This window comes from Myodes glareolus, chromosome 4, assembly GCF_982192425.1.
Source record: "Myodes glareolus chromosome 4, mMyoGla1.1, whole genome shotgun sequence".
NCBI lineage: Eukaryota > Metazoa > Chordata > Mammalia > Rodentia > Cricetidae > Myodes > Myodes glareolus.
This window is the reverse complement of record NC_142029.1, coordinates 107,486,124-107,512,155: the sequence shown is the minus strand read 5'-3', so window position 1 is coordinate 107,512,155 and position 26,032 is coordinate 107,486,124. Positions and strand designations below refer to the sequence as shown.

Genomic DNA, 26,032 nt, shown 5'->3' with positions numbered 1-26,032 from the left:
GAACATAGGAATAGCTGTGCTCCCTTGGAAAGAACAACCAAATAAGTTATGAAGAAATACTGTTCTGCATTTAAATGTTAAGTATCCGCCAGGTATTCACACTGCCCAGGCATGATCCCTAGGGGGAGCTATTGGGAAGTGGGGGGACTGTTGAAGCTGAGTGAAAGGTCTTTAGATTATTGTGGGGTGTGTTCTCAAGAAAACTGTAGGACTCCAGCTTGTTCATCTTCCTCAGTTTTATTTTTTTCCTGTACAAGGTTAATTTAGGTCTGTGAACACTCCATGAATCAAAAGCAATAATCCATCTGATTGTGGATAAAGATCACTCTAAAACTGTGATCAAAATGAAACTTTTCTCTTAGGTTTGTGATGTAGCTTAGTTGGTAGAGAGCTGATGTAGTTAGTGTGCATGAGACTTTGAGTATCATTATTCTATCACCGTAAACAATGGGCCTGGTCAAGAGGTGAAGAAAGAGAAGAGAATAACAAGTTCAAGGTCATGCATAGATATACACTAAATTTTTGCAAGCCTGGCTGTTTCAAAAACAAGAACAACAAGCAAATGAAAACCAAACTATCAAGAAGCCCTTTCTCTTTGTAAGTTGATTATTTCAGGGATTTGTTTTGCTTTGTTTTCTTTGGCTTTGGTTTTGTTTGTTTGTTTCTGTGCCAGAAACTACACGAGAGATTAAAGAACGAGAGAGTATAAAATCTAGCCTAACCCAGGTGATGCAATGAGAGCAGGAGAATTCTGGGAAGGAGGAAGCTGATTCCTCCCACTCCTGCCCAGACCACCGAAGCAGCAGGATGTGATCTGCCCCACTGAAAAAGGTACTGAGTCACATGACTAACATAGATCAGAATAATGGGTTAATATACGTTACAAGAACTAATAAAAGCCTGACCTAATGGGCCAATCAGCTTTATAACTTATAGAGATCTCTGTGTGATTTTCTTTGGGACTTGCCAGCTGTGGAGTACTGGGCGGGACAGAAAACCCCAATGATCAAGCAGGCCCCTTCATGTTACACCCAGGGACTGCGAAAAGGTTGAGATCAAAAGGAAGACCTAGCCATAGAAACTCCACAATGTCTTCCTGGGTGGTCTACTCTATTGGTCTCACCTGAGTGAAGTCAGTCTGCAACCAGAATACAGTAGGCCAACACTGGTATTTTGGAACAAAGGTTTGAGCTGTGAAGAAGAGAGAGGGTTCAGTTAATATACAATCTGAGTAGAGAAAAGGGGGAGAGGGCAAGAGGGGAGTGTGATTGTAGAAGGGGTGGGATGGGGAGACAGTGGGTGTGGCAAGTGGGGATGTGGATGAGACTGGGTAGGTGAGAGAGGCTGTAGAGATGTCAATCAGTTAAAATCTGTAGCAAGGGTACTCTTGAGTGTGGAATAAAGGCTGTGGGTGTGGACCAGTGGCAAGGTAATAAAGGCAAGTGGTCAAGTTTTAGTGGGACTGTTGGGCAGGTGAAAGTAGACAGAACTAGAGTGAGTTGGTAGACCCTCAGTGGCTGTGGCAAGAGAGGGATGAGTGGGGATAAGAGAGATGGAAGAGAAACTAGTGAGTGTAGCAAGAAAAAAGCAGGAAGGGGTGGGATGGGTAGGCCCAGTACCGATGTGGGCAGACACCAAAATGAAGGACAAGAGGGGGAAGTATGCAGTGTGAGACAGGGTGGGGGTTAGTGAATTGATTGGGAATTAAGACATTAGTGTGGCTGGAACAGGTGAACAGAACAACTGTGGCTAGTGCAAGGGATGTGAGAATGCCACCAATGATAAGGGCATGGGAGGGAGATAGGGATAGACTGGGTAGATTATCAGTTGGCAAAACAAGAGGTTGTCAAGGCTGAAAAGAGTGGGTGGGGCAAAGGGTAGCAAGACCTATGTGGTAGGTATGAGTAAGTATAGCAAGGTTTAGTTTTAGTGGGGCTGTAGTGAAGGGGGGGAAGGCAGGTGAGCAAGTCTTGAATTCATGGACAAGCAATAAGTAGATGTGGTTAGGGAGGTATAAGAAGACTTGGAATGAGTGGGTAGGCACCAGAATGAGTTAATATTAACAGGTGGGGCAAGAGGGGGTTGTGGGTGGGACCTTAGTGGTGGTAGGGAAAGCAGACATTGGTGTGGTAAGTAGGATTGAGTAGATGAGTTAACAGTAGATAAGGTAATGGAGGTAGGCAGATCACCAGAGGAAAGGCAAGAGAAGTAGGCTGGGCTGAAAAGGGTGGTCAAGTCACCATGGAGGGTCATGGGTGGAAACTATGACAGCGTAAGAGAGATAGTTGGACAGGGCTTTAGTGAAAGGGCTAGGCAAGTGGATAGTGGGTGAGGATAATCTGTTTGCTGGGCAAGAAGAAGTGAATAGGGCTGGGAAAGGTCAGGAGAGAATCAATGATTATGGGCATTAGTTGGTGAAGTAACAGAGGGGCATGGGTACAGATGGAGCAGGTGGGCCAATAATCACTGCCTAGAGCTAGATACAGGAGGGCTACACTTGAAGAAGTAAAAGAGAAACCAGTGAATGAGGCAAGAAGGCAGGAGTAGAGTGGGTGGATGGGGTACCAGTGTGCTATGCGAAGGAAGAGGGTGTGACTGGAGAGAACAGGTGAGCCTTACGTAGGTGAGGCTAAAGGTAGGCAGAGCATCATGAATATAACACAAAGGATGCATGTGGTGGATGATGGGTAAAACAAGAAAGAGAAGTGGAGGAGGCTTTAATGGGAGAGTGGGGCAAGAAGGGGGCAGGTAAGGCTGGAGTGGGGGAGCAAGACCAAGGGCGATGGAGTGGGTGAGGCGAGGGAAGGAGCAGGAGTCTCACCAGAAGCTGCAGGACTTTCTCCACTTTGTTGAACTTGGCATACCCTGGGCCCCACATATCCTCCGTGTATGGTAGGTTGGTGATAGTGAAGTTAAGAGTGCACAGCAGTGGAGGAGAGCTTGAGGCTGCAATTAGATTAGGAGAGAAGTAAAGTCCTGAGTCACATTGGGACTAGATCTAGGGTTTAGGACATAGTCTATATTCATATCACTGCGATCCATGTATTCATACCTAGGACAACAGTTCAAGATGTCGCTACCAGAATTTAAAATAACAACTTGTTTGAATGATTCACATAATGGTAATTAAACACTGCTGGCAATTAAAATATCAATATCAATGTGTTTTCAGCCTTGGTAAGATAGCATATTTTGCAACAGATAGCAGTTACTACAGGGACTCTTAATTAGTCAAAGTGCTGAGAATAAGTGTTCAGTGATTAGATATGAACAGAACATCTATATCACCCCCTGAAAAGCCCAGGTAGTATCACAGAAGCGCAGGAAGAGGGAAGTTAAGAGCAGGATGGTGAAGAGTCCTGTAGGATATTGTCTTCAGGACACCACATGGCCGTCGCACTTAACTCACAGCTGCTTTTACCTATCCAAGAGTGGGCCTAGCGAAGTTCTAACATGAATGGAGGAGTGGCTCCATATCCCATCTGGTTCTGAGGAACTATTGCAGGTAATAGTTTCTGGGGGTGGTGGGAAAGACAAGCTCTTCAGTTGTGTGGCTACTGGTAGATCACAGATGCCTGTATCACTGTTTTGGATTAACTACCTTCTTTTACTGTTGATCCCCTTCATGCTACAATATGGCAGCTGTACATAGCTTTATCCATGCAGCGTTGCCATGTTTGCTCACTGGACCATGTGTATCAGAGGGGGAAACCATGGATGACTTAGGTACAGGGTTAATTCCTCCAAGCAGGATCAATTGTCAGTTCAGAGTAAGACCTTGGGTCAGAGAGCTCTGGTAAGAAAATGCCTTTAGAGTCATAGAATTTATCTATTTTGGCATATGTATGGGTGTGTGGTATGCATACGTGTTTGCATACATGTGGGGCATGTGTGTACACATGCGTGAGAGCCAAGGTTGATGTCAGGTGTCTTCTCCAATCAGTCTATCTTATATATTGAGGCAAGATCTCTCAAAGAGAACCCAGAGCTTGACTTTTCTGCTCATCTGGTTATCCATTTTTTTTTCTGAGACAGGCAGGCTGCTATGCTCACCCAGATTTAATGTGGGTTCTGGGAACCCACACTATGATCCTCATGCTTAAGTAAGAAACATTTACTTATTGAACCACCCCTCAGCGCTATATTCCCAAGATGACTCCTGAAGATAAACAGCAGACTCAACTCTGGCTTCCACAAGTATAAGGAACACAAGCATGTAAACATACAAACATAGAGAGTGGGGAGGGAGAGAGGGAGAGAGGGAGAGAGGGAGAGAGGGAGAAAGGGAGAAAGGGAGGGAGGAAAAGAGGGAGACAGAGAGAGACAGACAGAGAGAGAGAGAGAGAGAGAGAGAGAGAGAGAGAGAGAGAGAGAGAGAGAGAGAGAGAGTTAGTTCTTGGTCATTTGGTCAAGTGGATTAAACTAGGAGGCTGATAAAATCCTGAGTTACTGTTTTTATACATTGCTTCCTGCACAAATTTCTTCTTGGCTAACTGGTCTGCTGGTTAAAATTCTTCCAAGAGTCAGAGAAAGATTTAGAAATTAATGGACACCTACATTAGGAAATGGGAACCAGAGAATGGCTTTGGAAGCTTGATTCTGGGGTGGGAAACACCTGAAAATTATCTGAGAATTCTCGGACCTTTGAGGACCCTCTCATCCATCAAGGGCCGATCTTATGATCACCTTTAACATGCTACTCCACCCATCATCTTGCCTCCTGCGATTACAGAAGTCACCAGAAGCATTTTCAGAGAGAATTTTACCTGTGAGATTGGAGATGGGAGCTGGCATACTTGAAGAAACAATGTTCACCATAGACACTGTGGGGGGGAAAAGATACCCATTTTGAGACATTATCTGTGGATGACACAAGGGTGTCCCAGTCTGGGTTCTGCTAGGGTTTAAAGTGCTGTACACCTCAGGCTGCAGGTTAGGTGAAGAGTGAAATGGAGACAATAGGCTATTGTTTTCTTTCATTTCAAAGGGCTGGGTATAGTCATAGGTGTGGTAGACAATTAAGGAAATTCAGAATACTCACTTCTGGGGGTGGTAGCCAGGATCTGGTGTGTGTAACCTACATGGACAACAGGAGATTTAAACTCTAGTAGAACTGAGGGAAAGAAGACTTGGGAAAGGAGGGTATGGGCTCCACAATACAGCTAAGCACAGATGGCTGTTGCTCACCATTGACATAGAGACTGTTCTTGTCCAGGATGTAGGGGCCCAGCTGGGTGACACCCTGGGTCAGACTGCTCAGCTCCCCATATATCTGCTCATTTTCCAGCCTGTGGCCAGCAGGGTCTAGGTGGTGGGTACAGGTGGCATCCACCCCTGTAGCATTTCCATTTTTCTCAGGCCTGGGAAGGGTAGATGAGGAGAATGGTGATAAACTGATTGCTTAAGGAGGGATCCAGGGATGCCTGGCGCAGCACATAAAGGGTTCAGAGGAGGAGAAATATCTGATAGAGACTTACAAAGTCAGTTGTAGATTTTATATCATATTGACTGCCAGTAATATGTGACTTTGAGCAGACAGTGAGTTCAGAATTATTATCAATTGCAAGAATCAAATAAACAAGTGTATGTTATTGGAAAAGGAGAGGTCCCAAATGAGACGTTTGAAGAATAATGTTTGGGGCATCAAAGGTCAACATTAGGGAGCAGAAAAGGGCATATTTGTCTTAAGAGAAATTGTGTGGGCCAACTTCAAAGTTCATAGGAAATGTTCATTTATTCCTAAGGAAGGGGAAGAAGGAGGAAATTCAAAATGGAAGAGCAGAAGGTGTTCCAATCTGTTGATGAATTGTGGGACAAACGGTAGAATCAGGAGACATTTTGGTGCTAGATATGGGACCTCCCCAATTCACCTGTGCATAAGACATTCAGAAGTGCGGCGAGGAATCTGAACACAATCCTTGGACTGAGAGGACTTTAAGCAACTCTAGCCTGCTAAAGACTCACCTGAGCAAGGTCAGCCTGCAGCCAGAATACAATGGACCAGCGCTGATTTTACTGAACAAGGGCCTGAACTGTGGAGAAAGGAGAAAGGTAAGGAGGAGCAGTGAGGGATAAAGTCAGGACAGAAGAGAACTGAGCAAAGCAGGCATGGTGAGTTGGATTTGCGTATGTATAGTCAGGATGAGGTGAGCAGTAGCTTCTTCCAGGAGCAATGCAGGGCAGGGCCAGTAGGTGGGGCTAGATGCAGAAAGCGGGACTCTCACCAGGCTCTGTAGGGTTCGATCCAAGATATTGAACTTCCTGGATCCAGGGTGACCCATTTCCTCCTCAAACTCCAGGTTAATGATGGTGAAGTTGATGCTGAAAGGCACCAGGACAGGGCCTGCAGCTGCAGAGGGGATTCGAGAAAGACATTGGCTCAACTTCTTATTGTCCTCTAGACTTCAGCGTGGAGCAACAGCTATGTGCATATTCAAGCGCTGTAGAAATACTTCCTGTAGGAACCACATTTGTTTTGGGGGGAAGAGACATTACAACAGCTTCAACTTAATTACCAAGGAGAAATCGGACTGTAGTCGAGAGGTAACTTCACCATGAAGCTGAATGGAAGTTTATCTGTCCCTCCCGGGAGCTATCACGCCTATAATCATCACTTCTGAGTTTTATAATGTAAGCCATTTTTCTCTTTTATTTTTTTATTTTACTATGCTGACTTATATAAGACCACTTTCATGCAAGCCTACAATGTGCTTATCAGTGACCGTTTCCAGGCACAGGCAACTTCCTTCCCCTTTTCTGCTCCTCCCTCTCCTATTCCATCAGTTCCCTAAGACAGAAACATTCAAGTTTCTTGTCATCTACTTGTGTGCAATTACATATAAACGTGTATGTAATCTAAGAACCACAAATAAGAGAAAACATGTGATATTTGGGATTGTTTTTGAGACTAACTTAATTGGCAATGTATTGGTTACATCCATGTTCCTATAATTGAAATAATTTGTTCTTTATTGCTGAAGTGTTCAAATGTGCATGTGGAGTACCTTTTCTACACCCATTCTTTTTTTATGGGTAGACATCTTAACACAACTTGCCAGTCAGTTGGTTAGTCATGGAAATTAAGTAGCTGTTCTAAACCGAATTATTACATAAATCAATTCTCAACCAGTTTCAATCTCTGAGAAAACTAAGAAAAAATGTATAAATGAGAGATCAGGAAGATAGGCCAATTGGTATAAAATCATGAAAATTCAAGTTCAGATTGCTAGTACCCATGTTAAAAGGAAAAAAAAGTCAAGCACTGTTGTGTGAGTCTGTAGCCACAGCTCTGAAGGACAGAGACAGGTGGATCCCTTGAGCCCACTGGTTAGCCAGCCTGATTGAATTGGAGAGCTTTAGATGCAGTGTGAGAACCTATCTTAAAAACCATGAAAGAGCTGGAGAGATGGCTCAGCAGTGAAGACTATTGGTGGTTTTTATTTCAGAGTTCCAGCGCCCACACTGTAGCTTACAACCACCTCTAAGTCCAGTTCTAGAGTATCTGATGACCCCTTCTGTTCTCTGAGGGTACTGCATGCATCAAAAACACCAGACACATAAAACTAAAGAGTCAGCCAGACAGGCAGCCACAATTGACCTTTGGCCTCCATGTGCACCTGGACACACGTGAATAGCCCCCCCCACACAGGGGAGGTTCAGGGGGCAAAGGCACTTACTGCCGAGCCTGATGACTCTAGCTTGATCCCTGGAACTAACATGGTGGAAGAAAGAGAAATCAGTTCCGTCAAGTTGTGCTCTAATCTCCACACATGTCATGGCACGCATGCATACATGTGCACACGTGCAAATGCACAAACAATGTGCACATACTCATAGAAACAAATAAGGAAATTCTTGGAGGAAAGACACATTCTGGGCTTTTGTGTCTCAGAACAGCTTATCCCTTTGGATGAAAATGTAATTTGTTATCTTTTAACTGAAATGAAAGATTTATTATGATCAGTCTTTAAACAGTTTTAAATTTTAATTAAAATGTTTCATACAGATACATATTTTGCATTGAATGTTTCTTTATCCCCTCCACATGCTCCTACTCCTTTTTTCACATTATCTCCTGTCATCTGCCTCCTTTGTTTTCCCAGAAAACTTTACTTTTATTTTATATATGTGTGTATATAATATATAGTCACAATTTTATGTGACTACATAAAGTCTAGGAATCACGAATAATAGAAAGGTATGGCATTTGTCCTTTTGAGACTGTGTCAGTTCACTTAATAGAATTAGGAGATGTTAATGCGATTCCCATTTCACAGATGTAAAGACTGAGCCAATAAGAATATGTGAGAGTGTGTGTTGGATTTAAATTCTTTTAATATTTTTAGCAATGTGTTATTATTTCTCTGAATTTATGTGTGTGTCTGAATGCGTGTAGGCACTGTTGAGACCAGAGAAGGCAATGAATCCCCTGCAACTGGAATTAAACGTGAGTGTGGATCCTCTGGAAAAGCAGCCCTCCGAACTGCTAAGTCACCCCTCCAGCTCCGTTTTTAATATTTTTGATATTTTAAGTGCTGTTTTTTAATACAAACCCTGAGCATAGATACATGACAATGTATCATAGCCATCTAGTTTTTAGGAGTTTTGCTGGGGTTTGAAGGAGAAATGTCTCCCACAGTCTCACGTGTTGGAACTCTCCGTGCACAGCTGGCGGCACTGCTGGGAAGGTTATGGAAGCTTTAGTGGGTGGAGTCTTGCTGGAGGAAGTAAGCTCAGTTCCAATTTCTCTCTAATTCCTGAGAAGCAATGAGGTCGACCAGCCTCCTGCTACCCCCACAGTGCATTCTCTGCCATGACAGATTATGCCCTTCAGGCAGTAAGCCAGAACAAACCCTTCCTCCTCAAAGCAGCTTCTTGTTGGATACTTGATCACAGTAAGGAGAAAACAATTTATACAAACTTTTACGCCATCAGATTACACAGTTCATACGGCTGGAGTCAAACACAAGTGGTTTACAAGCACCGAACCGAGTGGTGAACAGATGGGTTTTCTTGCTCTGCTTAAAGACATTTCTGGTATCTTTGGCAGTTTCCACAAGAAAACATTTTAGGGAAGAAATGCAGGAAATTCAGAAATGACTGGTTCATAGATTTTGGACAAATCATTCTTTAAAATTCTGCTAAAAAGATATGACGATACTTCTGTAGTCGGGAAGTTGATACACATTTACATGGGAGGCATACTAGTAATTTAGCAAGAATAACCTCTTATCTATTTAATCTATTTAACAAGATTTTTTTCTTTCCTGCTTTTCTTTTCTTTTTTTTTCCCTAGCTTCTTGTGCAGCCCAGGTTAACCTCGAATTCTCTATGTGACCAGCAGTGACCTTAAACTCCTGGTCCTTTGCCTCCACTTCCCAAATTCTTACAAGCAAGAACTTCGCTGCTCAATTTGTGTGAGGCTGGCTGGAGCTCAGAACTTCCTGAATGCCAGACAAGTATTTGTCAACTAAGCTATATCTTCAGTGCCAAAAGTAATTATTAAAACAAACTCATTGATTACTAGATAAACTAGATATTTATTGCTTAATGTGCTGGTTCCTCATACAGCAGCTATTATAGATAAATAAATCCCCTCGGTGAACAGCCTTGATGAAATATACCATTGTCAGGGATGCTGGATGATTTAGAACTTAAGGGCCAATAGAATTCAGAAGTAGGTTCTAAGTGATGCTTTAGGATAAAGGGTGCTAGGGAAGTGTCTGGCAATTAAAGGTTCCTCGGCGACCTGGGAAGAGCCATTTGGGACCCTCTGGGATTTTTCACCTGCCCTCTGCTGACCTTTTAAATGACTGGGAGAATCTAAACAGAGGGGAATTCATACCTGTGGGTGCAGAGGAAGTGTTTGGCATTCCTTCAGAAACAGTAGCCATCACTAATGCTGAAAAGCAAAAACAATTTAAGTGTTTTTAATCTGGGAATCCCTTGCATCGGGAGATACAAGGAAGCGACCCCTTCTTTGTTCTTCCCTAAATGAATGTGAATTGCAGGCATGGAATAGAGATTCTGGTTCAAGGGCTTACTAATGGATACTGGAGCCTCAGGATACTCACTCCTGTGGGTGGTGGCCAGAGTCTGCTGCGTATAACCTACATAGATAACAACAAAAGAGTGGAAATGGGGTGGGGCTGAGAAGAAGTGGTGTGGGAGGAGAGGACCATGACTCTGAAATATAGCTCACCATTGACATAGAGACTGTTCTTGTCCAAGGTGTAGGGCCCTAGCTTCATGATGCCTTTGTTTAGTCTTCTCAGCTCCCAGTACAGACGCTTTCTGTCCAGCCCTTCATTAGAGGTGTTGGGCTGGTAGGTGCAGATGGCATCTACTCCTATGGCTGTTCCATTGTTCTCAGGCCTGAGAGGGCAGGCAGGGATATTGATATTAAATAGATTGCCTAGGAAGGGATCCAGAAGTGTCTGGCATATGACTGAAAAGGGCCAGAAGAAACGGAGCATCTGATATATTTCGTGAAGAGACAGGCTTACCCTCTCTGAATGTCCTGATTTCTAGTAGCTACCTTGTGGCCGTAAACAGACATGGAGTGAGACTGTTAAATGTAATGAGAGACTCAAACCTACATCCTCATGTCACAGGGTCTAGAGAGCTTCTATTTACAATGGATGAAAACTGGAACTGGGAGTGGAAAATTGTCTTAAGAGAAGTCCTGTGCACTGAACTTTAAAACAGCACCTGCAATCCTCCTTTATTCCAAAATCAGGGATAAAGGAAGGAAATAAGAATATTAGGATCCTTGTGGGGGCGTTGCAGGCTATGGGGATAGCTGAGAACAAATGATAGAAACAGGAAGCAATGTGGTACTTGAGGCTACGTGTCCTAAATTCCCCAAAGTTGAGGACATAAAGACAGAAGGTAAGCTGACTAAACTGGTTTAGAAATACTTGAGGAAAGACTGCCTGGTCCTGTGTGTGTGTGTGTGTGTGTGTGTGTGTGTGTGTGTGTGTATGTGTGTGTTCATGCTTATGTGTGTATGTGGAGGTTAAAGAATAACTTGAGTGTGTATTCTTTCGTGGGAGCCATCTGTGTTTTGAGATAGATCTCTCTATCTCTGTCTGTCTCTGAGATCTAGGGCTCACTGATTTTTGGAAGATTGACTGATCAGTCAATCCCAGGGACCCTTCAGTATCTACTTCTCCAATGCTGGGTTTACAAGCACATGCCATCATGACTGGCTTTTTAGGTGGGTGCTGGGGATCAAACTCAGGTCCTCATGCTTGGTTAGCAAGTACTTTATTGACTGTACTATCTCTGTAGCCCCTAGACAGTTATTTTAAGGTCTCACCTGAGCAATGCAAGTCTGCATCCAGAGTACAGGGGGCCGACACTGGTTTTACTGAACAGTGCTCCAAACTGTGGAGAAAGGTAAGAGGCTTGAGAACAATGCTGAGGATTTAGGGTTAGGGCCTTCTTCTTGGTTGTGACCTTGTTTGGTGAGTGCAGCTTCCATCTGTGGGTGGGCCTTGATACACTGGGGTGGATATCTCACCAGCCTCTGCAGAATTCTCTCAGTGACATTGAACTTCCCGGATCCTGGGTGACTCATATCATCCACAAACTCCAGATTAGTGATAGTGAAGTTGATGGTAAAAGGCACTGGAACAGGGCCTGCTACTGTTGGAGGAGGGAGTAATGTGAGAAGCACATAAACACATTATCTGAACTTTATCTTATTTTCACTTTCTGAACTTGAGTTGGGGCATACAAATACATCTTCTCTCACTCAGAAGGGGTTTCTTCAAAAGTGGGCAATTTCCACCTAGAGAAGACTCAAACATCAGTTTCTCTTGATAGTTATCAAGGATGAATAGGATTCTTCTAGACTGGTAAATATACTATCAACCAGAAAGGAATTATATTTGACTTTCAGGAGAATGAAAGTCACATAAGCATTCTCTTTTTTTGAATTTTTGTTTAAACCAAATGTATTCTTGACATCTGCTTATTCACTGAATATATATATGTGTGTGTTTAGACATATATGTGATTGAGCATATGTGCACATACTTGTCATGTGTATGTGGCAGTGCATACATGTGAATGACAGAGGACAGCCTAGATTGCTTTCCTTCAGGAATTGTCCATCTTGCTCTTCTTGAGACAAGGTCTTTCACTGGCCAGGTATTCACCAAGTAGGCTTGACTGGCTGTCTAGTGAGTTCCAGTGATCCTCAAGGCTCTATCTCCCGTGAGCTAGGATTGTTAGTACCTGACACCAAATCACTTTTTTCCTTCTTTCTTTTTCTTCTTTTCCCCCTTCCCACTCCCCTTCTCTCTCTTCTTTCTTTCTCTCTCCTATCTCTCTTCCCCACCCCCAACACACATGGGCTTTGGGAATTGAATTCTGATTCTCAAGCTTGCAAGGAAAGCACTTTAGAACTCAGCTATCACACCAACCCTTATTATTATTATTATTATTATTATTTTACTAAGAGTTTTTTAAGGTGCACCTTCTCATGATGTTCTGGCCAGAACTCCAAATAAGAACTTAGGAAAAAACCCTACCAACTGCTTGAAAATCATTTGCAACTCCACTAGACAGTAATCTTGATACTCAACCATCACTTTACTTTTGCAGGATCCCATAAAGAGAACATTGTCCCCATGACATCACGAAGCAATTCTAGAGGACAACGTACCCTCTTCCAAAAAGTTTGTCCTTAGGGCTGGGAACACAGTTTAGGGTTGTTGATTATTACTTGTATCAGGTAGAATGTTTGGGTGGAAACTATGTAAGTTCAGAGATTTTAAAAGAAGGATAATAATAGTGGATAATAGAGAGAATACTTGTGAGCTATTATTTACGAATAATTTACATTGGTATAGTTTTTTGAATATTGATACAAGCTCAAATTATATTTGTTATTCCTGTTTACAGTATTTGTAAACCTATGCAAAGTTATTCTGTCAGATTGTATATATGCATGTTTTTACCTCTGTTTAGGACATTTTGTATATTGATACAACTTTTAGGATATAGTTTCATATTGCATTATATATTATTCTTACCTCTGATCAAGATATTTATACATTGTTTATATTTTGATGTCATTGTCCTGATTTGCTGCACATTTGTTTACAGATTATTTAATATTCTGACATGAAGTATTAGTTGGTATAGGAGGTCCTTCTGTATTTGTGTTGCTTTCATTGGTTAATGAAGAAACTGCTTTGGGCCTAGTGATAGGGCAGAACTTAGGTAGGTGGAGAGACAGAACTGAATTCTGGGAGGAAGAAAATAGAGTCAGAGAGAGAGCCACCATGGAGTCGCCAGAGTCAGACATGCTGAATCTTTCCTGGTAAGCCACTGGCACGTGGTGATACACAGCTTAACAGATATGGGTTAAATTAAGATGTGAGAATTAGCCAATAAAAAGTTAGAGCTAATGGGCTAGGCAGTGTTTAAATGAATGCAGTTTCTGTGTGATTATTTTGGGTGTAAGCTAGCCAGGCAGCGGGACAAACAACAGACCCGCTTTCCATACAACACTTAGTCTTTAAGTTATACAGGTATTAAATATTATAGGTCAATAGTTGTTCATGTTTGTTATACATATAGTCAGATTAATTAGGTTCTTTAGATACATAGAGATTGTACTCTGCCTAGATAGCTTATCTTCCACCACTTCAAGGATCTGTAGAACATGACATTTAAATAACTTAGGGTTCTGTTGATATGAGACATGATTGTTCCTGACAGCACCAATCTATTCCCAAGAGAATGTTGAGCACTGAAGACACTCCACTCAGAGTTTGCTTTCTTCTTAGAACAATTAACCTTTGTATTATAATTTTTATACATAGTAAAGGACCTTATACATATTTATATTAAGGAATATATTAATGATGAATTATCCAGAATAACCACTTATCTATTCAGTAACAGGAATCCTTTAAGCAAGCTGTATGTGAATTGTTTAGTCGATAAATTAGGAATTTGATCTTTTGCTGAGATGTTTGATAGTACACCAGTGACTGCACACTAGATATCTAGTCTCAGTCAACAGCCCTGCTTGTATACATCCTTCTAAGGGCTGGGGAAGGATTTAGACATCTATCACCACCAATAAGCATCAGAAACAATTACCAGAGATACTGAATACCAGGAAATAGAATTAAAGGGATTCTTGGTGGCCTGGGATGAACCTGTGAAAGTCATGACGAGTTAACCTTGGAATCCCCTGGAACATGTCACGTCCTCCACACCTCCTCCTGACTCTAAGGCTCTAGAACCACTGGAAATGTCTTCAGAGAGAAGAATTCCTACCTGTATGGCTGGGAGAGCTGGTAGTCAACGCTGTAGAAGCAGTGGTCATCACGGAGACTGTGGAGGTAAATTCTCAAATTATTAGAATAGAAACCCCACTGGTTTGGAGACATCAGGGGAAGAATGCAGATGCTGGGGTTAATTTTGTGTTTAAGTCTCTGTCCATCACAGGCTAGAGATGAGGTTGTGTCATTTAGCAATTTCCTTTGAGTTGAAACATTTATTCGGAAAAGGAGAGGGGAGGCTCATGAGCCTTAGAAAAATTATCAAACTTCACAAATCTGGTCAAGCTAAAGCTGAAGCTTCTTCAGAGCCCAAGGTTATAGAAGCCATGGAAACCGTTTAAGGAAGAAGGTTCTGACCAGCTAAGCAGCCTCAGAGAGACTCTCTGACCTGGTGAGACTCCTGCAAGTCACATAGAGAGCTTCAGGGATCCAGTTTCTCTGAGTTTTGACCCATGCTAGGTGGCTATGAACGATGAAGCTGCCTTTGAGTCATGCCCACTTTTGTGAGGAACCCTAATAAACGCACTGGTTACCCAAGGTGGATGGTAGTATAGTTGCTACTTTGGTGCATAATCAGTTCCCTCTCTTAGATGAGTAGATGTCTGTGTGTTGCCTCTCTCAAGGGAAAGTCTCACACCACAGTTTGGGAAATGGAGACTGGACTGCTGACTTCCATGTCATTCCAATGACATGGGAATCATAGGCATAGTAGAGATTTATAAAAACTGAGAATACTCACTGTTGGTGGTGGTAGCCAGGTTTTGATGTGTGTAACCTGCAAAGAAAATGAAGAAAAGACTGAAAATGGAGGGGGATACTGATATTGAGGTAAGAGAGAGAATGTGGGCTCTTCACTAAAGCAAAGTGAAAGTGGCCATTGCTCACCATCGACATAGAGACTGTTCTGGTCCAGAGTATAATGGCCCAGTCTGCTGACACCATAGGTCAGCCTGCTGAGCTCCCAATACACTTTCTTTCTGTCCATTCCCTGGCCAGTGGGGTCGAGGTGGTGAGTGCAGACTGCATCCACTCCTGTGCCTATACCATCATTTTCAGATCTGGGAAGGACAGGTAAAACAATGGACAATAAAGGACTCCTTAACAAAGCATCGTGAAATGCTAGGATAGGGTAGGGAGTAGCCAGAGTAAATGAAAAGGCTGAAAGAGGCCCAGAGAGATGGATCAACAAATGGGGTAATTTGTCATTAGTCCTGACAACTTGGCTTCCATCCCTGGGACTCACATGGTGGTGTCAATAAATTATCCTCTGACTCCCACATGGATGCCATGATACTGGTGTGTTCACACATGCACACACACACACACACACACACACACACACACAAATGCATGCATGCATTTACATGTGCATACTGGACAAATAAACAACTTTTACAAAGAAAAAAAAGAAGATTGGAAAAGACCAGAAGCCAGAGCTAGATTCTGAGCATATTGATTTCTCCTAGACTGAGACAATCAGAAATCATGGAGTTATGAATTTTTATCAAATACAAGAATCAAATCTTCACACTCATGTTTTGGGATCTGAGAAGCTCACATATCTAAGACAAGTGAGAAATGGATTTAGGATTGACAGCAAGTGAAAAAGAATTTTTTTTTCTTCACAGTAATAAGAGAACAGAATTTAAATGTGTAAGGTAGCCTCTTTTAATTCCAAAGGCAGAAAATGGGATTGGGAATTTAGACAGGATAATCAGGAACAGTAAAATTGTGATGATGATCTACTGAGTGTGGAGATAGTTGTGGGAGAGTGGTAGGATTGGAAGATACCTTGTGTCAGGGCTGCCTCACTTCACCTGAACAGAAGCTACGCAGAAAGACAACAGAAGGAAATTCAATACATTTTAGCTCTCACACCCCATTTCCATATCCCCAAACCCACCTGAGAGAGGCCAGTACACAGCCAGCATACAGAGGACCAACACTGGATTTTTGGAACAAGGGTCTCAGCTGTGGAAGAAGATTAGAGGAGTGAGAGGAAGAAATGAGCAAGTAGAGGTGGGGCCGAAGTGAGACTGGCAAGGTCCTGAGACATGTCATCCTTGGGGTCAGGTTGAGATGGGCTAGGTCTTCTTGTAAGATTTTATCTTTGCGGTTAGGGGTGGACTCTTCTTCCAGTGGTTTGTGTGGCAGGAAGGTATGACTTACACCAATGTGTCATGTTAAACTCAGCGGGCAAGACTCTCACCAGATTCCAGGAGCTTCTGTGACAGGTAGGCATGGCTTACACCTGTATGTGGTGTTAGGTGCAGTGGGCAGGACTCTCACCAGATTCCAGGGACTTGTGTGACAGGTAGGCATGGCCTACACCTGTGTGTGTGGTATTAGGCACAGTGAGCAGGACTCTCACCAGGCTCTGCAGAATTCTCTCCGTGATATTGAACTTCCTGGATCCAGGGCGACTCATGTCCTCCTCAAATGCCAAGTTAGTGATGGTGAAGTTGATAGTAAAATGCACCAGAACAGGGGCTGCTGCTGCAGAGAGGGTGGAGGAAAGACTCACACTAACACAATTGTTTTTCTCTGAACTTGAACTTGGAGCATCCTCTGTGTAGTCTTGCACAGAGGAGAGTCTTCTTCTAGGAAACACATGTTTTCTTGGAAAGCAGACCCCACACCAGCTTCAAATAAATTACAAAGGATGGGTGTGTGTGGCTGGCTTCACCATGAAGCAGAAAGAAAATACATATGTCTCTCCAGTTGGCAAAATCACTATAGGTTTCTTCCTTTCCTGAAGTTCCTTTAAAAAGCCAGGCCTTTTCTGAAGTCTCCATACTTATTGGTTTAAAACAATACTTCAGTGAAGATTGTGGCAGCATTTATTTATCGCTTATCTAGTGATGACTGTGTGTGTGTACATGCCAAAGTGTGGGTGTGAAGATCAGAAGAAAGCTTTCAGGAACTGATTCCTTTCACCGTGTAGGTTCCAGGAAGAAAATTGAGTCTATCACACTTGGCAGCAAAGGCCTTTCCTCCCTAAGTCATCTTACCGACCTGTCCACAGGTAACACTTAGATGTCAGATCATGTCTGAAGTTTTTTGCTTATATCAGACTGATAGCTTGCACTGGACAAAGCATTGTAATGTAATGCAAGTAGCATCAAAATGGAATACAAATGTAAGAACTGTAGCAAATTATGAAGGATTTGCTTCCAAGTCACACAGTATATAAGTGGCAGGACCGAATGCTAATATTGGACATATATTGCCAACTTCATGTTTGCTATGCACTCGGCTTATGTGAGGTTATACTATTACATTAGATTTGATTTTCTTACTGTGAATGTGCATCTATATGACAGTGCATGTTGATATATGTGTGTATGTGTGTGAAGACCAGAGGAACAACCTTGGGTATCACCCTCGGGAACACCTTCTACTTCCCTTGGAATAGAGACCCCAGTTGTCCAGTGAGGCCCAGGCACCTGCCTGTCTCTGCCTCCACGTACTGAAATGTCAAGTACTCACTACCACATCTGGCAATTTTCAATGGGCTTGAGGAATCAGATTCTGGTTCTGGTTCCAGGTCAAGTGCTTTATGGAGGTACTCCTCTGCCCTGAGCTGGCTTTGGACACAGTGACCACCGTACACTTCAGGTCTCACCTAGCAGCCCTGCTGGTCCAAAAGGCTGGGAAAGGATTTAAAACTACAGACTGCCTATGGGTTACATAGAGGGGTTTTAGAAAATGTCTTGGGCTATTAGGTCTGATATTTAAGGAATTCTCAGGAAGCTGAGATGTGCCATCTGTTCCATCTTACCTGTGGGACTGAAGACAGAGGTTGTCATCCTGCTAGAAATGGTGGTCACCACAGAAGCTGAGGATTAAAAGGTACCAGGTGTTTAGAGTGAAAATCCTTTCATTTTCAAGATACTAGAGGGGGTGCACATGCCTGAGACTTTCACAGAATGTGCAAGTGCGCACCTGCATATGTGCATATGGAGCCAGAGGGCAACATTCAGTGTCATTTGTTTTGAAAATTATTTTACTTTATGTATGGGGTGTTTTGCCTTCATTGTGTCTATGCACCATGTGCATGCCTGGTGCTCAGGGAGGCCAGAAAGGGGCATCTGATTCTCTACAACTGGAGTTATTGATGGTTTGAGCCATTGAGTGGGCATCTACAATAGAACCAAGGTTCTCTGGAAGGACAGCAAGTGCTGTTAACTGGTGAGTTTTCTCTCCTGCCCCTTTGGTATTTTTCTTCCTCAGGCACTGTCTACTTTGTGTTTTAAGACCTAGGTGTAAGGGGCCTGGCTCAGAGATATCATTGGTCAGCCTGCTAAGTTCCCAGTACACTGCTGCTGTTCAGGCCAGGTTGTAGGACCTGTGAACCCCCAATTCAACTAGGCTGGCTTATCAGTAAACTCAGATACTGCTGTTTGCTCCTACTAGAGCTAGGATTACAAATGTGCACCACTATGTCTGGCTTGTTCCATGGCTGCTAGGGATCAAACTCCAGACCCGATGCAAGCACTTTACTAAGCGCTATATCCCTAGCTTGACTTAGGACAAGGGCATAAGTTTCCATGCAGCCATAGCTGGAGAGGGCCTGCAGAAATGAATGTAGAGCTTTTGTTTTTATTTCACGGGGCTGGGACTTACAGCGTAGGAGATCCTTACGGAGCCTCATAATACTCACTTATGGGTATGATGGACAGGCTCTGGTGTGTGTAACCTGAAGAGATAATATAAGAGCGAGAGGGGGCAGGGTGAGGACGTGGAGGCTGGGAAGGAATGATGTATGTTCTGCAATAGAGCACATATGGCCACTACTCACCGTTGATGTAAAGGCTGTTCTGGTCTAAGGTGTAAGGGCCCAGCTGGGTAATGTTATTGGTCAGCTCTCTCAATTCCTCATATACCTGCTCATTGTCCAGCTCAGACTCAGTGGGGTCTGGATGGTGAGTACAGATGGCATCTACCCCTGTGGCTGCTCCATCGTTCTCAGACCTGAGAAGGATAGATGAGGAGAATGCTGATAAAGAGATTGCCTAGAACACATCTTAGGATGATGGGGGCAGGAGAGGAAGGAGGCAGGGGAGATGAGATGGCTGGTATAGAGGTGATACCTCAGGCCTAGCGTCTCTGAGTGCACTGACTTCCAGTAGCCTGTGAACCCGAGTAGACATGGAGTAAAGGATTTTTATTGAATGTGAGACACTAATCTATGTTCTCATGGTGTGAAGAAGAGAGAGTTCATGTTTAAGACAGATAAAAATTTGGGAATAAAAGCAAAGCGAAAAGACATTAGTGTCTGTACTGGTTAGCTTCAACTGTCCACCGGAATCATGGAGAAAAGAGAGTTTAAATGGGGGGTTATCTCCATTGGTTTGACCTGCGGTCATGCTTGTGTGGACTGGTCTTAATGAACCTCGTGAATGCAGGCGTTCCTATCCCATTGTGGTCGGCAACATACTCTAGACAGCGGACCCTGAACTGTATAAGAATGGAGAAGTCAAACTGAGTGCAGGCGAGAGAGCATTCCTGCTTTTATTTCTCTGTTCATGACTGTGGGTGTGATGTGACTGTCTCAGTCATCAGTGACTGTGACTTCCCTGACGGTAAGTATTACTGTCACTTGAAAGTATGAGCTAAAATAAGCTATTTCTCTTCTAAGTTGCTTTTGGTTGAGGTGTTTTATCACAGTGACAGAAATAAAACTAGAAAAATTCTGGGGATAGAATTCAAGGTTCCCTTTCTCCACAGTGAAGGAAGAAAGTTGAAATTGAGAATGGATGAACAGGAAAAAGCCGTCAACCTGCTGTGGTCTGCAGCTGTGGGACTGACTCAAGTAGCAGTTGTTGGGTTAGAGGACACCTTGGATGTTGGATTCAGTGCTTCCTAAATGCCACATGCGTAATGTACAGACAGGAGAAAAGGAAAGACCCCAACCGCACTTTGGGTCTGGGACGCATTGAGGATCTCTGACTTGTTTAATCTGAGGACTCACCTGAGCAAGATCAGTCTGCAGTCAGAATACAGAAGGCTGATGCTCGTTCTATTGAACAAAGACCAGAGCTGTGGAGAAAAGGGAGAAGGCTGTGACTACAGGGACTGGGGGAATAAAAACTGCTTTTGAGATGTGTGGAGCTAGTCTCCAATCTATGCAATCTATGGAAGAAGCTTGAGGTTGATGAGGCTTTCTTGCAGAGTGCTGTCTATCTGATAGGTGTTGGCTTACATATGTGAGACATTATGCGTATACTGGGCAGAGCTCTTACCAGTCTTCGGAGGATTCTCTCAGTGGCATTGAACTTCCAAGATCCAGGTTGACGCATGCCCTCCTCATACTCGAGGTTAGTGATGGTGAAGTTGATGGTGAACGGCACCAGAGGAGAGCCTGGCACTACAGTGGGCACAGGAGAAAGACATTATGAGCTGCAGCTTCCTCTGTGAACGTGGGTATCGTCCAGCACTAGGTTCTTCCTCTAGGATCACAGGTTCCCCAGGAAAGGGAGTGGATCAAGCATCACCTGCTATGTATCAAACCTGAGTAGAATTTCTCTGTGGGGGTTAGTACTCCATGGTGCAGACACTAAATACATCAAACCCTGTGATGATAAAATTCCAACATGCATCTCTGTCTCCTGAGTTTTCAATTAATCCAATTTGTTTTTCTGCAACCCAATCCATGTACATGTTGTTTTCTTCCTTCTTTTCTTCCTTCCTTCCCTCCTTCATCCTTTCTTTCTTTCTCCTCTCTCTCTCTCTCTCTCTCTCTCTCTCTCTCTCTCTCTCTCTCTCTCCTTTCATAAAGGTAAACGGTTTAGAATCTGTGAGATGACTCAACAAAATCACTTGTTCGATGCGCCAGGACCCACACACTAGAAATAAAGTACCGGCTCCCACAGGTCGTCCTCTGCTCTCAACATGCATGCCATCGTTTCTGCACACACATGTCTGTGTGCACACACAAGTAAAAATTAATTTTTAAAATATTTTTAAAGGCAGAGAGTGGACTAGGGAGACCGTTCAGTGACTAAAGTCAAGAATGAGGATCAGGGCTTGATTCTGGAACCCCATTCACAAAAAAAGCCAGACGTGGCGGTATACACTTCTATTTCCAGTGTTGGGGAAGTGGGAACAGGCGGATTTCTGGGGTTCATTGGCCAGTCAGCTTCTCCTACTTGGTGAGTTCCAGCCCAATGAGATGCTTTGTCTCAAAAAACAAAGTATAGAAGGCATCTGAGGAATAACACTTAAGGCTGGCCTTCAGCATGCAGACATGTACACATATGTGCAAGCTACTCCTGACTGTGCACACACATGCACACGGGAGAAGAACGATTTGAAGAAATATATTGGGGCTATACTCCATTTTACATGCTTTTCTTAAATTGGAGCCATTGATTTCATGGGAGATGATATTGGGAAGCTTTTTTTATATATATAAAATTTGAGCCAAGGGCAAATTACTCATGTAATCTCGAAACTGGGGCTGAGTCAAGCCCAGCCTTTGTCGCCTCAGTATGTTTATCCTCAAACCCTTTACCAAGGTCCATGGACAGGTTCAGATGACACTAAACCTCAATTTTCTTTTTCTTTTTAAAATTTTTATTTAACTTTTTGTTTTGTTTTGCATTTTACATACCGACCACAGCTCCCCTCCCTCCCCTCCTCCCACTCTTCTCCCACCTTTCCCAATTAGTACCCTTTTCATGCCTCAGAAAAGGTAAGGCTTCCCAAGGGGAGTCAACAGAGTCTGGCATATCAAGTTGAGGCAGGACCAAGGCCCTCTGGCTGTATGAAGGCTGGGTAAAGTATTCCTCTGTGGGGAATGCGCTCCAAAAAGCCGGCTCATGCACTAATGATAAATCCTAGTCTCACTGTTATTGGGCCCACAGAGTGCCCAAGCTACAGAACTGTCACCCACATTCTGAGGACTTATGCAGGTTCCCTAACTATCAGTCCAGAGTGAGTGAGCACACACTAGCTTGTGTCAGGAGCGGGGGAGGCAGAGAAGGGGAGCAATGAAAGAGATATCTTGATAGAGGGAGCCATTCTGGAGTTAAGGAGAAATCTGGTGCTAGGGAAACTCCCAGGAATCCACAAGGATGACCTCAGCTAAGACTCTGAGCAATAGTGGAGAGGGTGCCTGAACTGGTCTTTCCCAGAAATCAGATTGGGGAATGCCCTAATTATCATCATAGAACCTTCATCCAGTAACTGATGGAAGCAGATGCAGAGAAACCTCAATTTTCATAAGTAATCAGTGACCAGTATACCCTGGGTACATGTTTGTGTTTGTTAGAATTTAGAGCCCATTAGAGTTCTGGCCATGCCCACTTGCAGCAGCTTCTTCCTTTGCAGCAACCATTGTAATGGAAATGAGAAGCTCTCTACAGAAAGCCTGTTGGTGAATTCTAACCCCTAATAGACTCCTCAGGTTCTCAGATTCCAAGAAAATAATAGACAATATTCCCCACCCACCCCCAGGAAGTTCACAGATTTGAGGATGCCACACTCAAACACGTTCAGAGCACCACCAGTGCTGACACATTCCACACACTACACCTGTAACTAGCTGGGTGCCCTTCTTCTCACTTCCTCCACATCCCAAGAGTCACACATTCCTTCTTGGAAATGTTAGATCCCTTTCCTTCCTCTCCCTAGGAATCAGGGACAGTCTGACTACATGAACCACCCTCTTCCTCTTAGATCTTTAAGAAAGGATCCTCACTGCACTTCATGGGCTTGATCTTTCATCAGAGCCACCACTGTGCCGTCTGTCCAAAGGACTAACTAATTACTCTTGTAATGTGTCTCCTACACCAAATCACAGTCTGCCTCAACATTCACCTTGAACCTCACACCCTAGTACTTTCAGCAATGTAAAACAAGAGACTAGAATAAGATAAGAATGGTGTCTGTTCTTTCAGAACCTTCAACAGAGCCAGTGCACAGTTATGAGTAGCCTGGGCATGGGAAGCTGAACTTCAGCCAAGGTAGAGTCCGCCCATACTAGATGACATTGGATTTCTCAGGTCTATGTATACAGTATGCTCTCATTTCTCCTCAGTTGAAAACGAAGGGGCTGGGGAGATGGCTCAGTCAGTTCAGCGCTTGTCTCACAAGCATGAGGGTCAGATTTCAGATCCTCAGAACCTATTCAAAAAGTTGGGTGTAGTGTTATACTTCACACCTGTGATCCCAGCACTGGTAAGGTAGAGACAGGGAGATCTCTGGAGCTTATTGGCTGGTTGATAGTAAAATGGAATTGGTGAGCTACAAGTTAGTCAGACACTATCATTAAAAAAAAATAAAGTGGTGTGCATATGGGAACAACACCCATCATTGATCTTTGGCATCCGCATGCATGCACAAATGTCTACGTAACACACACACACACACCCTAAGAATGTGGGGAGCCAGACTGATCCAGGTCTTTCTCACAGTACCTAATGAAAGGACAGAAGAAACTTTACTTCTGTGTTCTTGTCTGGGAACGGACTTGGCAAGGCCAGTCTGATGCTAGAGTCAGTGTCTCCGAGGAGAAGTTGAGGTTGATACCTTTTTTTCTGGACTGTACTTACCCTAAGTCCTAAAGTAGCTGTATCTGAAGTATCTTGCCCTCTTTCCCACCATTAACTGACTTAGCTCTCTGCTGACCTTGGACATTTCCCTCTTGGAAAGAGTGTATATGATACCGACTTCTTCATGAACTCATTTGTCATAAGTCATCAGGTTATGCAAAACTTCCTGGTTTCAGTAATTCTTTTTGTTTTCTTATTTCTTGCCTTCTTAAATTCTCATTCCCAGTTCTTTAACTCAATACGTCACTGTTCGAGACCCTTATCTCTGCTGACTGAAGTCACTAGAAGCATAAGAAGAGAGAAACTCATCCAGGTACCCACAGGTCTTACCCTACGGTCATCTATTTAATTGAGCACTTACCTGTATAGTTCTGGTTTTTTTCCTCTGTCTGCCCTGCTGTCTGTTCACCATAGATAGTTTAGAGTCCATATTATTTTGTTTATGTCGCATCATCAGGGCATTTAATACAGTAAGTTTTTGATAAATACTTGTTGCATGAATGAATGAATGAATCCTCAGGGCTTTCCTAATGTCCCACTGTCACAGGGCATGAGAGGTTTGTAGCTAGCTATCACATTTTCCTATGCCTCCCCAGTGCTAATATTACAAGTACATATTACCATGCCCAGCGTTTTTGTGGATGGTGGGAATTGAACTCAGGTCCTTGTGCTTGTATAGTAAGCACTTCACCAACTGAGCCGTTTCACCAGCCCTGTAGAAAGGTATCAAAAGCAGAAGCTCATACCTGAAGAGCCCAAGGCAGGAGTTGTACTTATTGCCAGGATACTAGTAGAAGCCATAGCAATTCGATGAAAATTAAAAGGAATCAAAGAGAAACTGTTTTTCTCTAGGTAAGGGCTCCTCCTCAAAAGATTGAAAAATCATTTTCACTGTCTGAATCTATTCTGGGAGTATCTTTTCTGAGTCAGGGGATAAATACTGCAGATGAGGAAAACTTAAGCTCTTTGGGCTCCTTCCCTTCCTAGGGATGTGGGATGGGGGTAGAAAAAAGGTGACATGATATGTGGGTTCAAATTACTTACTGCTAGTGTTTGAGGTCAGGAGCCAATGGTTATAACCTGCATAAAGAAAAAAACACAAAAGTTAATATTCAAGTAATAAGGAATGAAAAAGTTGCAAGAGCCTGGAATCAATGGGAGAGCATCTAAGGCCTTGACCATGCTAGGGATTTGAGCTACCACTTATCTAGTTCCCTAGACTTCTACTTGGTTAAGACAGGTCTCACCTTTATAGCCCAGATAGATTTTGAACTCATGATCTTTATGCTTATAGCTCTCGTAAGTGGCTGAGATCACAGGTGTGTATCATCTTAAAAGTAGCTGGAGAACAGGTATGTGTTGTCTGACCTAGCTTGGATTTATTTTTAAATCATTTTTTACCCACCGCTCTCAAAATGCAGATTCTAGGGCCCAGTGCTAAAAATCAGAGGTCAATAGGAGAGCACTTGTTCAGCATACATAAAGTCCTGCATTTGAACCCCTGTAACACACACACACATGCGCGCGCGCACACACACACACACACACACACACGCACACACACACACACACACAAAGACTCTGTAGACAAAAATCTAGAAAACATAATTAAAGCATAAAGATATTCTTTATCAGGTTGTCTGCAATTCACCTCACATTCACCCCCTGCTACTTCGGTATCTAGTCTCTCCTACGTTTCCAGAAAAGCTATTGCTTCTCTTTCCCTATGTTTCCATCTTCCTTTCCTTTCTCTCCTCCTCCTCTTTTCTCTCCCTCTGTCTTCCCTTTCTCTCTGTCTCTCTGTCTCTGTCTGTCTCTGTCTCTGTCTCTCCCTCTCTCTCTTTGTGTGTGTGTGTGTGTGTGTGTTCTAGAGCCTAGAATGTACAATGAACTCCCTGGGGAAGATACCTGCAGCTGCTCACACACTCACCGTTGACATAAAGGCTGTTCTTGTCTAGGGTTATGAAGTCCAGCTGGGTGATGCCATGAGTCTCACGGCTCAGCTCCCAGTAAAGTTGCTTTGGATCCAGCCCCATGTCCGTGGGCTCAGATCGATGGGTACAGATCATGTTCACTCCAGTGGCTGATCCATCCTTTTCAGGTCTGGGTCGTGGAGATATAGGGATGAGAATAAATTCAAAGTGGATGAGGAGGAGGCTTGTAAGATTG

General features: G+C 43.3%; 1 protein-coding gene across 1 annotated transcript in view; it reads right to left on the bottom strand.

The window, feature by feature from the left end:
• Positions 1-26,032, bottom strand: part of Muc16 (mucin 16, cell surface associated) — a 159,861-nt gene that overhangs the window by 60,789 nt on the left and 73,040 nt on the right. The window contains exons 21-44 of the mRNA XM_087905954.1: positions 25,794-25,966; positions 24,908-24,943; positions 20,552-20,676; positions 20,281-20,348; positions 19,108-19,280; positions 18,970-19,005; positions 18,088-18,144; positions 16,678-16,802; positions 16,210-16,277; positions 15,192-15,364; positions 15,046-15,081; positions 14,302-14,358; positions 11,525-11,649; positions 11,321-11,388; positions 10,202-10,374; positions 10,074-10,109; positions 9,845-9,901; positions 6,225-6,349; positions 5,965-6,032; positions 5,188-5,360; positions 5,042-5,077; positions 4,767-4,823; positions 2,822-2,946; positions 1,124-1,191 (exon numbers count right to left, since the gene is read on the bottom strand). Coding sequence (XP_087762080.1) covers positions 1,124-1,191; positions 2,822-2,946; positions 4,767-4,823; positions 5,042-5,077; positions 5,188-5,360; positions 5,965-6,032; positions 6,225-6,349; positions 9,845-9,901; positions 10,074-10,109; positions 10,202-10,374; positions 11,321-11,388; positions 11,525-11,649; positions 14,302-14,358; positions 15,046-15,081; positions 15,192-15,364; positions 16,210-16,277; positions 16,678-16,802; positions 18,088-18,144; positions 18,970-19,005; positions 19,108-19,280; positions 20,281-20,348; positions 20,552-20,676; positions 24,908-24,943; positions 25,794-25,966 — 2,238 coding nt within the window. The remainder of the gene's footprint in view (positions 1-1,123; positions 1,192-2,821; positions 2,947-4,766; positions 4,824-5,041; positions 5,078-5,187; positions 5,361-5,964; positions 6,033-6,224; positions 6,350-9,844; positions 9,902-10,073; positions 10,110-10,201; positions 10,375-11,320; positions 11,389-11,524; positions 11,650-14,301; positions 14,359-15,045; positions 15,082-15,191; positions 15,365-16,209; positions 16,278-16,677; positions 16,803-18,087; positions 18,145-18,969; positions 19,006-19,107; positions 19,281-20,280; positions 20,349-20,551; positions 20,677-24,907; positions 24,944-25,793; positions 25,967-26,032) is intronic.